Source organism: Physcomitrium patens, chromosome 10 (assembly GCF_059467195.1).
Source record: "Physcomitrium patens ecotype Gransden chromosome 10, ASM5946719v1, whole genome shotgun sequence".
Taxonomy (NCBI): domain Eukaryota; kingdom Viridiplantae; phylum Streptophyta; class Bryopsida; order Funariales; family Funariaceae; genus Physcomitrium; species Physcomitrium patens.
Window position 1 is genome coordinate 3,297,130 of NC_143419.1, and position 16,551 is coordinate 3,313,680.

A 16,551-nucleotide genomic window follows, 5' to 3' on the forward strand; every position below is an offset into this window, starting at 1 on the left:
TACAATAATTCTATACTCAATATAAGGAAAGTCAGTTGAAAGTATTTAATCTTTCTGACATGTATTCAAAACCAGTTGATTTTTATTATTTAAATGCTTTAAATGTTGTTTCAAAAAAAGACATTCATTGTTGAATACTTCAAGTATGGTCTTTTTAGCAGAAACAAACATATTAAAATTTGCATGTTACAATAAGTTCGAATCTTTGATGTACACCTAATAATTTATTCAACAGATGAATTTGATATTTTTTTTCGTCAACGAAAATATTGCACTTTGTTGTTATATATAACGTTTGTGGGCATTTTTGGTATAAATCAATTCAAAGTTGACTTCTGTAGTAGGTTGCCAGAATATCATTATGAATTTGGTGTACACAGTTCACCGTAAAAAAAACCTATTAAAACAAGCAATTAACATTAACTGAAGCCGTGAGTGTGCGGATTTAAAAATTAATAACTAAATAAATAAACCTGTAAGTGTAATTACATTTTGAAAAGCTTTCGAAATGACTGTTGAAATATGGAACAATAACACTGATTTTGAATAAAGTATTCCTGTACGATTCCCCCCCCATTCCATTACACACAACATGACAATGTACATCGCGCTCTTTTGATGTTAACATTCTGTTTCAAGTCGAGTAAAGTAAGAAGTACGACAAGTTTTGGAAGTACGGGAAATTCATGACCATCACTAGGTAATGAACATTGTTCGCAAACTTTCAATTTGTGTGTTCACGGCTTTCTGTTCATCATGTGCTCATCCCATCAAAATTAAGAAATTGAAATATGCAAACTGAAAATGTATAAAAGGATAACCAAACTGAAGAAAAGAGAAAGTTCTCAATCAAACTGATTATTTAACAGCAGGTTTTTGCATAGCAAATTCCGGTAGTAGTGCTTCACGATCCCTGCTCCAACATTTACAGACTGTTGAAATTGTTCAAGGAAAACCCCTGGCCATAAGTGCAAACCAAGGGATAGATGTGACACAAAGTGCTGCTTGTACACCTGAAGAAAGAGCCTACAAAGGTGAAATTGAAACATACCCAGGTTGCTCCATCGAGCTAGTTAGATTGTAGCACTACTGTATACGGGCGAACACCACCTACTAATAGAGATGCGTCTTGTATGCAAAAATATAAGATAGCTTGATCAAGCGAACCCCCAAATATCCGAAAATCCAATAATAAAAAAATAAAAATTGGAAAAGCAGGGAATGCCCATCCTACCTCTCATCTTGCTTTTCTTAAAATGACAATTCTAACCGTAGGTTGAGAGCTTTCGCTTGTGAGCCACAGAGCGTTTCAGGAGCTACACACTCCACCCAGGAAGTGGACATGCTAGCACTTCACCTTGATACGATAATTCGATTTGTTGGAGATGAAATCGGCGTGATTACTTGAGGCATCGACATTCCTCCTGACACCACTATCTCTGTAAATATCAAACAGTCATTCAGAAGCCTGCAGAACACCTCAACATACTGTGCACATACTGAAGAATACACAGGGTAAAGTAATGATTTGCAGTTACCGACTCATATGTAACACAAATAGAGTAAATCCTAAACAAGCAAGTGCAGCAGACTAAATCTTACCGATTCCCTCCCGCACAGACAAGCTTGGTCGGATCACATCCTTCGAACTCACAAGAAAAATGTCGCCGATGTAAAGGTGATTGGTAGGTACATATATGCTGCAAAGTTCCTCATCTCCTGAATCGTTCTAATTTGTCACAATTAAGTAGAGTTAGCCAGGTCTAATCCTGAACGATCTGCGTAAGAGCGAGGTTAGGCTTTAACAAGACTCTGAGACACTGATTAGGATAGTGTTGACCTGACCTATCAGTATCTTAAGCTGATCCTTGGATCGCCTCTAGAGTCAACAACGAGCTCCCAGTTCAAACAAGTTAACGCTCCGAGTCAATCAGTTGAGGTACAGAAACTCATAGTATCACGGTACAGAAGTTCGTCTAGACATAAACCTTAAGAACTCAAGTGACTCAGCAAAAAGAGTGTTGACCTTACAGCGTGGATGTATATCGATGGATCAGATATAACTCCCTGAGGCGTGCGAGTAAAGAGATGTGCATGATGCCAAGGGTTCTCACCTGAAGAATAAGAGTGGATGTAATAAACCCAAATGCGTACTCTCCAACTCTAGGATGAGGAATGATAGCAACTTCTTTGAATGCTTGTGTATGTTGATCTGCTCAAACAACACAAGTGGCAAATGCCTCAGGTTCAAACATGTGTTCTTTGAATTATGACTTCAATTATCTTCCAAGCTGCTTACATCATTACGATTGCAGGAGTTGCAAAGCCTTTCAAACACAAACATAAAGCGAAACCAGTGCAGCATCAAAATCCAGGCTCCTGGGATCTTTTTTACCAGTTCTACAGTGATCAGCGAATCAACAAATTAGGACAACACAACTATGACTAACATGAAGTTAACGATGCTGGAAGAAACTGTACCAGGAGAGATAGCAGCACTGATCTGCTTCGAGGCCGAATAAATATGCTTCACAAGAGGCATTCGCTTGATGAACCATTCGCCCACCATTATCACGGATGATCCAATCCACGATGCTCCAAATACTCCCACCAAAAATATAAATACAAAGGACGTCACAAATCCAAGTCCTGCGACAAAGCTCATGTTCATCAGATTTTGTCAAAACAGACACTTCACATAGAAAGCGCCACAAAGGTCTGGTCCCACTTAACTGCGAGTAAATCCATTGCAAACCGTTGTAACAATTCTGAAGCTATCAATTCTAATTGCAGGAAGAAAATGAGGTACATGATGAACCCTCCAGAATCAAATTAAACAGCAGACTCTGATGATAGCTTACCAAACACATGCATGCCAAGATAGTCATAAACTGGAGAAAAGAAGCTATCGAAGAACAAGATAAACCACCACGTAGTATAGAATGTCACCGTAATCGGCGACAAAATCACACTGTTCCATGCACCAGAGAAACCGATGAGAAGAAGCTTTGATGGACCATAAACCACTAAAAAGAGAATAACATTGACCACATTGGAGAAAAAGAAAGAAGAAAAAAAAGGAAAAAACAGTTTACCAGCCGCTCATGAACTTTTTCGATGCCCAGCTTGAAAGAAAACCATAAAAGGCCTGTTACAACAAACAAAGCGTCCGGTCATTATCATTTTTTTCCTACAAAGCCACAATGCACAAACATAGCGTGTATGAGAAACTTCAAGGAACAATAAAGGCATTTCCAAATTTAAAATGCTTCCGCCTTGCCCTACCCTTCTGCAGAACACAGGGCAACAGGACAAAGAAAGTCCTAAAATCAAGCTCTGTAACAAATTTCTAAGGTGACCTTTCTATACGTTGACAAGGAGATGCTCATGGCCAGACGTTACACACGAAAAGAACATGGTCGACATCTCTATCAATGTTAGCAAATTGCAATCATTTACATTGTTTTCAGAAGCGACAGATTCCAGTGAGAGTTGCACGACAAGCACGCTCCCTAGTCAAGAGTGAAACTACCAGTAACAACTGCAATTTTGATCTTCCACTACTCCCACACATTTTGACAACAGAAAATCACACATTGCTACCGAGTAAGCGAATGACTTGGAATAACCTATACAACTAGATTGAAAATCTGCGCAAATGCACTTTCTCGCAAATAAACACAGAAACACCGTGACACAATGCACATGAAATACTCTCCTACACCTCACAGGATAACATCACAATCTAGAAGAACCGGCTCGAAATGCCTTCATCGACGAGTAGGTGCTGCATAACTCAGCCACAATGATGCAACCAATCTTCTACTCAAAATTGATAAGTATTACTTCAGCTGTGCTCTGAGCCATCAGCTGTCAGACGCGACACACCAACACTGGAAATGACAAGAAAAACGCAAACCATACAAGATTACAACTAATATGGAGACAGGACAGTAAGAATCAACAGAGCAGAGAGAACAAACCTTACCGGTGAACCGAAATACGGAGAGAGAGATGATCGAGGCAATTATCTACTTAGTTATTTTAAATATTAAAAATGATCACTGCAGAAGAAGCTCCTGTAATCAACCACCCCGACCTTACCCAACACGAAAAAAGTTAATAAAAGCTCAACGCACCTCTCTGCCTGAATGATAAGCGGAAGGTGAAGACTGACTAGTCTTCGGAGGATCCTCCATGTCATTACAATGTCCGGCCATGAGCATCTCCCTGTCAACCCCTCCCGACCGCGACGGCGAAGCTTTCTCCTCGCCCATGGTCATAACAACGACCTTCCCTATCGTGTCGACGTACGCTGAACTCAGTCCGGTCTGCTATAAGTAACTCCCCTACTCCATCCTCACCCTCGCCTCCCCATACATAATCCACTCCCCTGCTTCCTGTGCTCCAGCCCACTTCTCACAACTCCACAACACCGCCAACGCAGTCGTCATGGTCTCCACTAACTTTCACCAAAACCCGTCCTCATACGCTTCCCCTCGATCATCAACTCACAACACCTGTAACAAGCTTCCTGCAACTCGCAAACCCTAAGGAGCAAAAAAAGAAAACAGAAAAAAACAGAGCTCGACCGCGATCCGAAGCATCAACCGATGAATGTGTAGAGTTCAGAACGCAGCGCCAGTGTAGGTAACCGAAGGGGAGTGTAGGGCTGGCTATGAGTGAGCCTTCTTCAATGCCATGGTGAAGCTGATTATGGAATGAGTAAGTGAGTGAGTGAGTGATCATTCAAGGCCACCATAGCCCACCTTCATCGTCGTCGTCGTCGTGTGTAAGTAAGTGAGCAAGCGAGTGAGTGTACTTCCGCAGCCATCTCGCAACAAGATTGGCCAACGACTCTTTCGTTCGAAATTGTTTCTCACCTGCTCCTGGCCCTGCCCGAGGATTGCGAGCAGGGCCTGTTCTGAGTGAAATCCGTCGTGGCGTGGGGTGTTTCAGACCACCAGGAAGGCGGAATTCCGCGCGGGACGGAAATAAGGCACGAACACCTGTTTGGGCCAAATTGTGCCGCGGAGAATCTTGAACTTAGTGGAGTCATTTCCCGCCTTTTCTGGCCCGGGAATGAGCTCTTTAGTTGGATGGGTCTCGTAATCTCCTTTTATTGAAGATTTTATTGAACAAAATGTAGATATAAACGAAGAAAGAGAGAGCGAGAGAATGGTGTCAAGATCATTTTAGTCATTCTTTTTTATTGTTGAATATTAGAATACATTTATAAAAAATGTTCACCATTTAAAAGTCATACCATTGTGATATATTTAACTTTGTTTTTTCAAAGTATTTCTAATTTGTTGTAGAATTATACTTTATAATAATTAATCATGCATTAAATCAAGACAAAAACCCATTGAGCAAGAAAATTCTTAAACTATTACTGTTTACAAGTGATTGTTAGTGCAATGAATTTATGTTTTCTACTTTTCATAATGTTAGAATTTATATTTGCTTTATGTTTTTTTTATATCAATCTTAGCTTCATTATTAAAAGTATTTCTCATTCATTATTAAAATAGAATATGAGTATGCTAAGGCGATATGACTCATCTTAGAGTATTTTAAGGGATTTTTGCAAAAATAGTGCATGATAAATGTATTCGTAAATAATCAAAGTTATTTAAGTATATTCTTTACTTGTCTAAATCCAGTTTGGATCTTTACAAATTAAAGAATAATTTTGTTAAAAATACATATCCACACACACACACACACACACATATATATATATATATATATATTTTTTTTTTTGAGTTGTGTTTTAAATGTTAAAGTTATAGATTTTCCTATATGGGATGAATAGTGTTGTTTCCTAGAATTTATGATTTTACAAATATTTGAAAAGCCAGGTCGTTTATGCTTTGAAAATAACATGAATAGCGTTGTCTTCTAGAATGTACAATAAGCATACATTGAAGAGATAGCTATAACAAGAATTCAATAATTTAAGTTAAATTTTGATACAAAAAACAACCAAAGTTTGTTCATGTATTTATTTATACTTTTAAATCTTTAAATGTGCCATAATTATTAAATTGAAATATTAATTGAAAAAATTATATTTAAAAGAAAAATACTAATTTGATTTAGGCTGTCCAAAATATACTTTGTCAAAAAGTCAAGTCTTCCAAAAAGAAAATTTTCTTCACCAAATACAACACATCTGAAAAGGCTTGTACTATTGTCTTGTAGAGTCCATGCCTTGGTGGACTTCTAGAACCCCTGGGAGCTTTAAGGACATAGAGTTTCAAAGTGGAAAACGAATTTTCAATCAGCAGTTGATAGGTTTTGGATTTAATGTCATTCAATAGTGTCTTGGCTGACTTGTTTTCGGAAAAGATGTAGATCTCTCAGCTTCTCTCGTTCTCTTTCACAAGTTCCTGCTGCCCCAAATTTTATCATGTTACCAAACTCTTACAGGTGCTGTCACAAACCAAGACAGCTAACTGGATTCCAAATACACACACAAAATGAGGACTGCTGGTGATTCGAAATCAATCACACCCATACGTTGTGCGAAGTAAGAACAGTACATCAATAGAGAGAAGTCTCCAGGTCCAAGTTGCTTTTTAATTTTTTTTAATTTTTATTTTTTTACTGTTTACAAGAAAACCCAGTAAGACGGTTACAAACTTCTTTGGATTCTAAGAAAAAGTCTGTACTGCTTATAAAGCATCAAGCAATGGATACATGTCAGCACGACGTGCTACTTTCTGAGTTGGAAATAGAACCTGCAACTGTGAAGTTGACACATAAGTCTCTCTTTCTTTGACTGTTCAAGATTCTGACACTGAAGAATATGCTCTAGCCCTTTTCCGATGATGACTAGTCCACGTACCGATAGCAACGTGTCTTGTGTACAAAAAGATGAGGAGGTGATTTCATCAAGTAAGCCCCACCAAGATCCGCAAACATAAATGATCTACATTCCCTCAAACTGCTTTTCTTAGAATGGTCGATTCCGACCATCTGTAAAACCCTTGCAATGCTAAACCATGGGGCATTAAACGAGCTCCACATTCTACCTACGAAATCAGCACACAAGTTCTTCATCTCGACACAATAATACGGTTTGCTGGAGATGATATCGGTGTGATCACTTGTGGCATCGACATTCCACCCGAAACCACAATCTCTGTGAATAACAAAAACAGTTACTCAGGAACCCGCTGCCACAACTGACTACCAAGATATTAACAACTAATAAAGACCAGGTAAGATTGAGTAATCATGTGTCAATATCAACCCATATAACACAAACACGGCGCAAGATTAAGCAAGCAAACAAAGGAGATTGAAACATACCAATGCCCTCTCGCACGGACAAGCTCGGTCGGATCACATCCTTCGAATTCACTAGGAAAATGTCGCCGATGTAAAGGTGATTGGTAGGTACAAATATGCTGCACAGCTCCTCATCTCCTGATTCGTTCTGATTCGTCACCACAAGTGTGAGTCAGTCACGACAAGATAACATAGGCTTCAGCAAGACTAATGCAATTAGATACAAGGAGAAATACAAATAAAAAAAGGTTTATGGTACAGAGGGCTCCTCACCTGAAGAACAAGGGTGGAAGTAATAAACCCAAAGGCGTACTCCCCAACTCGAGGGTGCCGAATGATAGCAACCTCTTTGAATGCTTGGGTATTTTGATCTGCTCAAATATCAATGACATCACACACTTAGCACTAAAGCATGAATGAGGTATCACTAAATAAGAACGAATCCGTACTGGTAATTTAGAGCAACTTAAAATATAACATGCCTGGAACAATGCTCTGGACAAGATTCGCCAACCATTCCACAAATTTGAAGTCGTTTCAACTTGTGGAACCATCTACATGAGTTTGCAACACCAACGTTGCTGAAATCTACCATCACTAAGATTCCAGAACAATGAAGGAGCTATACCTGGAGAGATTGCAGCACTGATCTGCTTCGAGGCAGAATAAACTTGCTTCACAAGAGGCATGCGTTTAATAAACCATTCGCCCACCGTTATCACAGATGATCCGATCCACGATGCTCCAAATACTCCCACAAGAAATATGAACACAAATGATGTCACAAATCCAAGCCCTGGAACAAAACCTATGTTCGTCAGCATTCATAACAACATGCACTTCGCACACGAAGATATAAATCTGGCTTGCAACCACACCCATCTAAACCATGTACGAGCGATACATCAACGAACCAAAAAATCGAGAAGTAGCGATACACAGACAAAACACAGGCCACGCCATCGTTAAATAACAGCTTACCAAACACATGAATGCCGAGATAGTCATAAACTGGAGAAAAGAAGCTGTCAAAGAATTTGATGAACCACCACGTAATATAGAATGTGACCGCGATTGGCAACAAGATAACACTGTTTCAATCCACCAGAGGAACCGGTGAGGAGAAGCTTAGCTGGTTCGACAAATGCTAAAACTGAAAAATCTTAACCATGTTTCAAATGACCATTTTATCTATCTGCTAGGGTTAAATTGAGTAAAGCTTCTGAACATTCATCAATAAAGACGAAGTTTGTTGGCAATCAAATTTCAACTCCTCCAGAAACACTATCAGACAACCACGTAACACAAGACACCGGGCAACCTTTCCATAACGTACCCAAATCTTCTAAACACGACCATCAGAACCGACTGTGACTAACATGCAGTGATATGCACCATAAATTCTCAACCTAATAATAGACCTCAAACTGCATCAGAAAACGAACAAAAGCAATATCGGAGCAGTAAAACATAAAACAAAAAATAGTTCTAGGAAACTTACCAGCCGCTCATGAACTTTTTCGATGCCCAACTTGAAAGAAATCCATAGAAAGCCTATCACAACAAAACAAAAAAAAGAAAGAACAACGACTGAAATCAGCTCCTGGTGTCACGTATCCATATACAAACATGTTTGACGAGAACATGTTTGATAACAGCCTAATCAAATCGTTTCACTAAAACAAGCTACTCATACTTGACTTAAGAATTTATGGAGTGCAGCTGTGGCCAAAAACAAATAGAAACAGAGAGAACATCCGAGGCAATGGAGCACAGCATGGACCTGGACTATATCCCAGATAAGAATATCACTGCAGACCAACACATATTCAGTGCGAAAGAGTACTGGTCCTGTTGATCCAAAATGTAAGCCTATCGCTAACCAGACAGAACGCCACTGCATACAGTTGCCTCGGCCTTCCCTCTTGCAGCGAGTAAGATAACTAACAACGAAGACCCTGAAGTCAAACCAAGTCGTTTGTTGTTGTACACGCTGTTCCTTCATATGCTTCACTGAGTTTGCTCATTCTACCGTGGCTGCATATTTTCTATCCTGCAACTTCAAACTTGGTAGCCCAACAATCTTCGCACTGACACACAAAGTAATATTTTCTTAAGGTGAATAGTGCATAGAGAAAGAAGACGATGCCAACAGAACTGGCGTTGCAAATATTATACGAACAGTTTTGCAACCATTACAACTATCGCCAGCATCGGCAGAAGCCATTGTTACTCGAATCATAAGCAGTTATTGTACTTCAACTCTTCGACAACTCTCACACTCTGATGAGTAATATACAGGCAAAGATACTAGATAGTTATCATCGTAGAAATTTTCAAAATTTGCACCAGAAAAATTTGCGCAAGAAAAATACTTTCATAAACATCATCGTGTAAAATCTTCTGGCATGGAACAAACTAGAATATTAAAAGCCAGTAGAACCAGTTCAACAGCCATTTGTAGACGATTACACGCTGTCAAACTGATCCACAAGAGTACATTCGATGTACTCACACTCTTGATAACCGTTATCTCAGCTGAGACCTAACACATGAGCTTTCAGACGAGAAAGACTGGCACCTAGAACTATGGAAAACGATAAACCACAAAAGCCTGAATGTAACGCAGCCAACTAACGAGGAGACGGGACAGATAAAATCCGTCAAGGTAGGTAGAGCGTTAATTTTCTCAAGGAAAAATAGAGGGATGGAGATGATTGTGTCAATTGTATATTAATTTCATTTTTTAAAATTCCAAACTTTAAATTATGAATATATATATATATATATATATACGACGAAGAGGGAGAGAGGAGCAGAGGCAAGAGGGAGAGATAGAGCATCGCGGCTCACGCCACCCTCATCATTCAACCACACCTTCAACAACACAGCCTCTGTTCCAAGCCAAAATAAAAATGCACGGTCGTTGGTAGAGCAGACTTAAAATGAAAGAAAAGGAAGAAAAACACAAACGAAAACTCAACGCACCTCCCGGCCTGAATGGTACGCAGAAGGAGAAGGCTGGCCAGTCTTCGGGGGATCCTCTATGTCATCGCCATGCCCTGCCATGAGCAATTCTCTGTCACTTCCTGCCTGCCGCGACGGCGAAGCTTTATCATCACCCATGCTCACAGCAAAAACCCTCCCAATCGCGCGGAGCTGCACAAAGCTCACCCCAACACTCCACTCCAGCAATTGACCCACGCTAAACTCTCACGCTCACCTCTCTCCTCCACACACAACAACCTAGTCCTCTCATGAACTCTCTCGCCCCCCCTTCCACGCATTCCACACACATCAACCCCGCACAGCCACTCGCTTAAGTCATACTTTCCAGAAAGCCCCACCAAAATCTGTCTCCATTCCTGTGACCTCCCCACACACGCTTCGGCGCAGTAGTAGTAGTAGTCCACTACCCAATCAATTCCCTTTAACACGAATTTTCCTGCCAATTCACCAAACCCTAAGCAGGCGAAACACCGAAGTTCCAAACCCCGACCCACAACAGCAACAACAACAAGTGGGAGAAGAAGAATCCGAAAATTTGACGAGGTGGGTATGAACTGAAAACGCGAGATTGAGGTCGCTGATACTCAAACGAAACAAACAATCTCGACATACCGGCAGGAAAGGGCGAAATCCGGCGATATGCCATTAAGCGATGCAGCGCTTTCCCGCATCCGCGATGGCCGGAGGAGCTCGCTCCGTCCCTCTCTGATGACCGACCCCGCTTATAGGGGGAGGCCCTCTATGCCCGCGGGTACGGGTTTCACCCGGTATTTCCACGGGCAGACGATTCCGTGTGGAATTTGTCATCAGGTGGTGTGCTCCGGGTAGTAGGAGTAGAATTCCATTTAGAATGGTCGAGTTCAGAGCAACTTCGTGGGCTCAAACGTGTTTGTGTGTGTGTTTGTGTTTGTTTGTGTGTGTGCTATATTTATTGTATATTTAGCACATAGAAATATAATTTTTGAATTAAATTTCATTTAAGTCTTCTGTCAGTTCAACGGTTGTAGAACAAATATATATATATATATATATATATATATATATAAATATGGAACATTTATGAGCAAATTATAGTCTGAATTTTAAAATTGTATTTCATTAACTATTCTACGAGAATTTGATTTACAGATATTCTATAGTTAGAACGAAACAAAAGAAAAATATTAGTAAAATAAAATGAGAACAAGATGCATTCATTAAAAAAATCATATGTTGAAGATTAGCCCAAAACTTTGTAAAACAATGTACAATCATATGTCTCACAGCCATATTAACAATTAATCATTCTCTTGCGTCAGAAGATTTTTACAATGTAAAAGTATGGAATTTTGAATCAGTAATAATTTTTATAACATTTATAATTAAATTATGTATTTTTATTTTTTTGTAATTATTTTAAAAAATTACTAGTCAATTATTTATCTTTTAATAATATTATTTTATTGCTAATTTATTTATATAAATTGAATATGCTCAATTTCAAAACAAATTAAAATATAGAAAAAATATTTTAAAATATTAATAATTTTTATGTATACTTTTAAATCCAAACTATCACTGAAATAGATTGATGATTTTGTGCAATCAAAAATTAGAAAATAAAAAATGAGTGCATAATAATTGCACGATTAAGCATTTTATATCAAGAATTTGATGTTTAAATCCCAGTAATATTTCAAATGGAAAAAAACATGGAGATACTCCACATATCCATTCTATTTTAATTAAAGATTTTTTTTATAATTATAAAATTATAAAGTGAATTATACACTTACAACAATGATGCAAAATATGTGCAATAAATTTTTCGTTTCTAATTCATATACATTTGCTTATATTACAATACAAATTTCATTAATTTTCATTAACATTGCACATATTAAAAAATATCATAGAAACTTACTTGGTTCATAATAAAAAAATAACATATTTCAAAATTTTAAACTCTGATTTAAACCTATGAAAAAGAGATGAATGAAACAAAAACATACAATCTCACATGATAATACAAATCACAAGAGAATCTTGTACTCTTAACCATTTTGCAATATATATTAAAAACAACAGCTCACAAGGTTATCCATGATCCAAAGCACTTGTTTGTTTGTTTTTGTTTTTATTTTTTATTTTTTTTAAATCTTCAAATCTATTCCTGTCCGGCGCCTTATCTTTAATCTCAAATAGTCAAATCTCAGGGTTGAAGTAGGTGGAATATCTTTCATTCCACAAGACCTTCAGAAAAACATATATATATATATATATATATATATATAAATATATATTTATACATATACATATATCCCATTGTGGACGAGTAATGAAACCCACACTCTCACTGCCCAACTCAGTAAAACAAGTTCCATTACAAGAAAAAACCTCCAACTTTGTAGTGTACAAAGTTATACCAAAGTGTACAGATAAGAATAAAGGTAAGCAATCACCTTATTTTCATCATACCTACCACTTTTTTCTATTTATGGCTCCGGTAGTTGAACTCATCTTCCACCTTTTACCCCTCCTGCTTTGAAACCGTCAAGTGTCTGGATCTGGCAAACTCTACTTCGAAGAGTAGTAATGCTCCGGAGTAGGAATAGGAGGAATGAGGATACACGAACCCGAACCCTGAAACTCTACCTCCACCATCTCATCGAGCTCTTTGCTTATCATATTCAAATCAACCTGCACAACCGAGACGTGATAGATCCTTCATGATTTGACCAGGACTTGTTTTTATATATATATATATATAACAGATACATTTAAGGTAAACGAAGACAACGTAACGACAGACGAGTTATATCAATTGGGTTGCAGTGGAGTAATAATACAAACCTTCTTAGCAATCTCAACTTTCAGATCACCAGCCTTGTACAGTTCGAAGAGCAATTGCGCACCTTCTAGAAGATCAACTTTTCGCTTTACATAATCTGCCAAGACGGGAAATGCCACCACCACACTTGTCTTTCCTGGAGGGTCAGAAAGCAGCAGCCAGTTTCAGTCGTGGTTTCGGAGTGATTGAAATGGAAGATGTTTCACGTCTGAACCTGCGACTGCAACACATGACTGTTTTGCTCCTCATGTCCCATTGACAAGCACATTCTGATGTGCTTGTTTTGTTTTGTAAATTTGGAGGACGTAAATGGTACTCTTGTGTCTGACTGTAGGAAAATAGACCCTTCAGATGATAAAGCAGGAGTTCGTGCCGCTCTTCCTTGACAATACAATCTAGGGGCATCGTAACAGCAGACGCAATGGCAGTTACACTTTCCGTCTTTTTCGAGCAACTGCAGTGGTCAATTAAGACCGATAAAATGACTGATAACTCTCTCTCTCTCTCAATCCATGTCTACCGCTGAAGGCTTTTGGCCAGCCATTAATGAGTGAACACGAAACTCCACAACCCAGCAATTCAAGGAGTTTTCGACTGTATCAGATTGTAGCAGTGGAGCTTAAATCAAAGCAGCTCAACCCACATCCACGCATACGTCGTTCAGATGACCAAGTGAACTGCGGTAAAGACAGTTAATTACCTGCAAGATAATTGAGGTTGAGCACTGGGGCATCGCCTCCTTTAGCGCCGAGGCTAACCAGCATTCCCTTCGGAGCCAAACAATCGAGAGACGCCATGAAAGTGTTATTTCCTATCGAATCAAATGCGACATCCACCCCTTCTCCAGATGTCAACTCCCTCACCTCGTCAGCAAAACCACACTGGGAGCTTGCCTCATCCCGATTGACGAGAACTTCACGGCACCCATTATTTTTTGCATGCTCAACACGATCTTCAGAACTAACGGTCCCTATTACAAAAGCTTGGAAGTGTTTCGCCCACTGAGCGATTATAGACCCAAGTCCACTTGTCACATTGCGAACTAACACTGCATCACCACGTCGAAGAGGCTTCAGCTTCTTCAACGTCATCCACGCCGTCAAGCCTGGGAAGAGTAAAGCAGCAGCTTCCTCATCAGCGATGTTCGAGGGAAGAGGAATTAGGCAGTTCGTTGGTAATATACTCGTCTCACTGAAGGCGCCTTTTTTGGGCGGGTTTACGTAGCCCACGCGCTGCCCTATTTGATGATTAAGCACTCCAGTACCTGGTGGCTCGAAGCGAAAAGGAACAATTTCTTCATGTCAGTACAAATGTTTGATTCAAGTGCGTTATTCATTCTTTCCTACCTATACATATACTACATATCGAGAAACAAATCTAGCTAAAATCTGCAAAAATCTTTGCAACATGGAAGCGTGTCCTCACCGAAGGAATTTAACTCTAACAAGGATGGTTGAAGCCCTCTTTTTCTTGAAGCCATAAACCGCCGAGGGCAAAGATAATTTGAAAGCTATTTGACAAATTTGTGTAAAGGAAATATTTTTAAGTTACACACTTACCTAGTTCAGTAATAACACCCACAGCGCTAAGGCCTGGTGTGAAAATTGAATGACTAGTGTGATGACCTACTCCTCTACAATCTTCCATGTCTGGGTAATTGAACCCAATTGCCCTATGTCGGACTTCAACTTCATCGCAACCAGGGTGAGGCAGCTCAACCTCTTCAAGTTGGAGATGGTGACGACCTCCGACCGCATGTACGCGCACGGCTTTCACCATGCTTCTTGCTTCTCAGAATTGGACTGGAACTCTACACTCCCGTCAAATGTTGAAAGATTTGTGCACCAAGTACTTATTCTCAACGGCAAAATCGTGTTGCCCGTCACTACTCATACCCTGAGATGACTGGCACTGTTAGTTCGAATAGCATCCGCAGCTATAATCTATCTTGAATTAAAATATAAAATAAAATAAAAAACATCGCTCCCTACTTCCTTGATGAGGTGACATAATGCAATGCAAAAGTGGAGCAATGCATACCTACAAACTCGAAAGAAATGTAAGTAGAATTATCTTCAATTGGTACTTTCCACCAACTTTGTGAAACAGTATTCACACTATTCTGGGGCGAATTCAGATCAACAAAATAACCGGTCAGGATCGAACAATCTGTCGCAGGAAAAGGATGCTAAACCTCAAAACAGGGCACTTTCATACATTTCTCTCCGCTTCAAATCGCTTCAACCACTGTATTGGTGCAGCAAAATGTTACCGAATCAACAATGATTCAGCTCTTAAACACCCACACCCCCAACCCAAAACTGAAAACCACACTATTCAAACCCTCAGCCATTCAGAATTATAATGCCGTGCAAAATCACAACAAAATAAATAAATAAATAAATAAAAACTCACTCTACTCCTGATCAAGCTCCCCCCGAACGACAGACACAACGCATCGCCTGTCTTCAAGCACGTCGCCCTGCGGCACAACAAAAAAATCACCGCATGCCACCGGTTTGGCACCCAAAACTCTCCACACCAATCAACCTCAGCGGACAACTCAGAAACACAGCTACCCTACCAACAATACTCGCAATTTTCTTCCAAAACCAACGAATTGGGGGCTCTTCGAATATGGGATGGGGTTGAAGGGAAGAAGGGCGCATCAAGCTGAAAATCGAGGAGGTCGTCATCACAGCGCAGGTCGCGAATTTCGGCATGCTCTTCTGTCGTGTCGACAAGTGGAATCCACTATGTGTGTTCAGACGGTGCTTCTCCGAGAGCGCGGTAAAAGGTGTGGGGTCTAATCCCGTTGGATGACCCGTTCCGAAGTAGATGGATGATTTCGTGGACATGCGTTCAAAGTCGGGGGCGGGCGACTGACGCTGGGTCTTTTCCTTACCGCGGTAGTCGGCGTCAGTCCGCGGCAGTAGGCGGCAAGTCTTTTTGTCTCCGTTCTGTGTATCTCAAAGATAAACTTTTGCTTTGAAGTAAGAAGCTGTCTTTTAAACTACCTTGTGGTAAAAAAAATTAAACTAATTTAAAGAAAATTTTATGATGAAATTTATTGAAGAATACACAATATTACATGACTATAAAAAATAAAAATAAAAATAAAAACTTTCTTTCAAATAGGCAAAACATCAATTAACACATTTAAAATTTTGAAATAAAATGTCTTTGAATTGAGTTTTTATTCAAGTTTTTTTTTTAATTATTAATATTTTGGAAGATAAAGAAGGTTTTAATTTTTGAAATGTTTTTGTATATTTTTCTTAAATATATGAACTGCAATAAAATTATAATTTTTATATTAAATATAATTTGGAAATATATTTAGGAAATTTTAAAATTTACACACCCTTCTTTAGATTTTTAATTAAATTCTAAACTTGATTTAGATTTTTACA

General features: G+C 39.1%; 3 protein-coding genes across 14 annotated transcripts; all 3 read right to left on the reverse strand.

Moving 5' to 3' along the window:
* Window positions 1–826: 826 nt before the first annotated feature.
* LOC112287197 (protein LIKE COV 1) lies at window positions 827–4,930 on the reverse strand. Its single transcript, XM_024529959.3, has 7 exons — window positions 4,140–4,930; window positions 3,096–3,148; window positions 2,862–2,971; window positions 2,482–2,649; window positions 2,115–2,212; window positions 1,603–1,729; window positions 827–1,439 (listed from the first exon to the last, which is right to left on the reverse strand). The coding sequence occupies exons 1-7, from the start codon at window positions 4,281–4,283 to the stop codon at window positions 1,354–1,356; spliced, it is 786 nt and encodes a 261-aa protein (XP_024385727.1). The 5' UTR covers window positions 4,284–4,930; the 3' UTR covers window positions 827–1,353.
* Window positions 4,931–6,577: 1,647 nt separating this feature from the next.
* On the reverse strand, window positions 6,578–11,000 carry LOC112287907 (protein LIKE COV 1). 4 transcript variants are annotated; one of them, XM_090253456.1, is made up of 8 exons: window positions 10,921–11,000; window positions 10,288–10,744; window positions 8,801–8,853; window positions 8,281–8,390; window positions 7,928–8,095; window positions 7,573–7,670; window positions 7,321–7,447; window positions 6,578–7,150 (listed from the first exon to the last, which is right to left on the reverse strand). In XM_090253456.1, the coding sequence occupies exons 2-8, from the start codon at window positions 10,423–10,425 to the stop codon at window positions 7,065–7,067; spliced, it is 780 nt and encodes a 259-aa protein (XP_090109582.1). In that variant the 5' UTR covers window positions 10,426–10,744; window positions 10,921–11,000; the 3' UTR covers window positions 6,578–7,064. The 4 variants fall into 4 exon arrangements, with proteins under 4 accessions (XP_090109582.1, XP_024387288.1, XP_024387287.1 ...); XM_024531520.3 differs by having other exon boundaries at window positions 10,288–10,361; window positions 10,921–10,988; XM_024531519.3 differs by lacking the exon at window positions 10,921–11,000 and having other exon boundaries at window positions 10,288–10,914.
* Window positions 11,001–12,652: 1,652 nt separating this feature from the next.
* On the reverse strand, window positions 12,653–15,857 carry LOC112287254 (uncharacterized). 9 transcript variants are annotated; one of them, XR_016504980.1, is made up of 6 exons: window positions 15,554–15,853; window positions 15,179–15,260; window positions 14,698–15,034; window positions 13,839–14,402; window positions 13,203–13,533; window positions 12,653–12,987 (listed from the first exon to the last, which is right to left on the reverse strand). XR_016504980.1 is itself a non-coding variant. In XM_024530086.3 (6 exons), exons 3-6 carry the CDS (start codon window positions 14,915–14,917, stop codon window positions 12,865–12,867), a joined length of 1,041 nt encoding a protein of 346 aa, XP_024385854.1. In that variant the 5' UTR covers window positions 14,918–15,034; window positions 15,179–15,255; window positions 15,554–15,857; the 3' UTR covers window positions 12,653–12,864. The 9 variants fall into 9 exon arrangements, 6 of the variants coding, with proteins under 6 accessions (XP_024385854.1, XP_024385860.1, XP_024385853.1 ...); XR_016504978.1 differs by having other exon boundaries at window positions 13,141–13,533; XR_016504979.1 differs by having other exon boundaries at window positions 13,141–13,533; window positions 15,179–15,255; window positions 15,554–15,771.
* Window positions 15,858–16,551: the final 694 nt, after the last annotated feature.

Bases quoted from the DNA above. Each gene is read 5' to 3' on its own strand.
- LOC112287197 (XM_024529959.3), bottom strand. From the start codon at position 4,283: ATGACCATGGGCGAGGAGAAAGCTTCGCCGTCGCGGTCGGGAGGGGTT. The intron at 2,213-2,481 runs GTACAGTTTCTT...TTGTTTGAGCAG, and splicing joins CAGTGCTGCTATCTCTCCTG to ATCAACATACACAAGCATTC. The intron at 1,730-2,114 runs GTGAGAACCCTT...GTGACAAATTAG, and splicing joins CATCCACTCTTATTCTTCAG to AACGATTCAGGAGATGAGGA.
- LOC112287907 (XM_073536495.2), bottom strand. From the start codon at position 9,304: ATGAAGGAACAGCGTGTACAACAACAAACGACTTGGTTTGACTTCAGG. The intron at 8,096-8,280 runs GTAAGCTGTTAT...GTTTTGTTCCAG, and splicing joins TCTCGGCATTCATGTGTTTG to GGCTTGGATTTGTGACATCA. The intron at 7,151-7,320 runs GTATGTTTCAAT...TGTTATTCACAG, and splicing joins GTCCGTGCGAGAGGGCATTG to AGATTGTGGTTTCGGGTGGA.
- LOC112287254 (XM_024530086.3), bottom strand. From the start codon at position 14,917: ATGGTGAAAGCCGTGCGCGTACATGCGGTCGGAGGTCGTCACCATCTC. The intron at 14,403-14,697 runs GTAAGTGTGTAA...TCGAGCCACCAG, and splicing joins GGGTGTTATTACTGAACTAG to GTACTGGAGTGCTTAATCAT. The intron at 13,275-13,838 runs GTAATTAACTGT...CTGACCCTCCAG, and splicing joins CAACCTCAATTATCTTGCAG to GAAAGACAAGTGTGGTGGTG.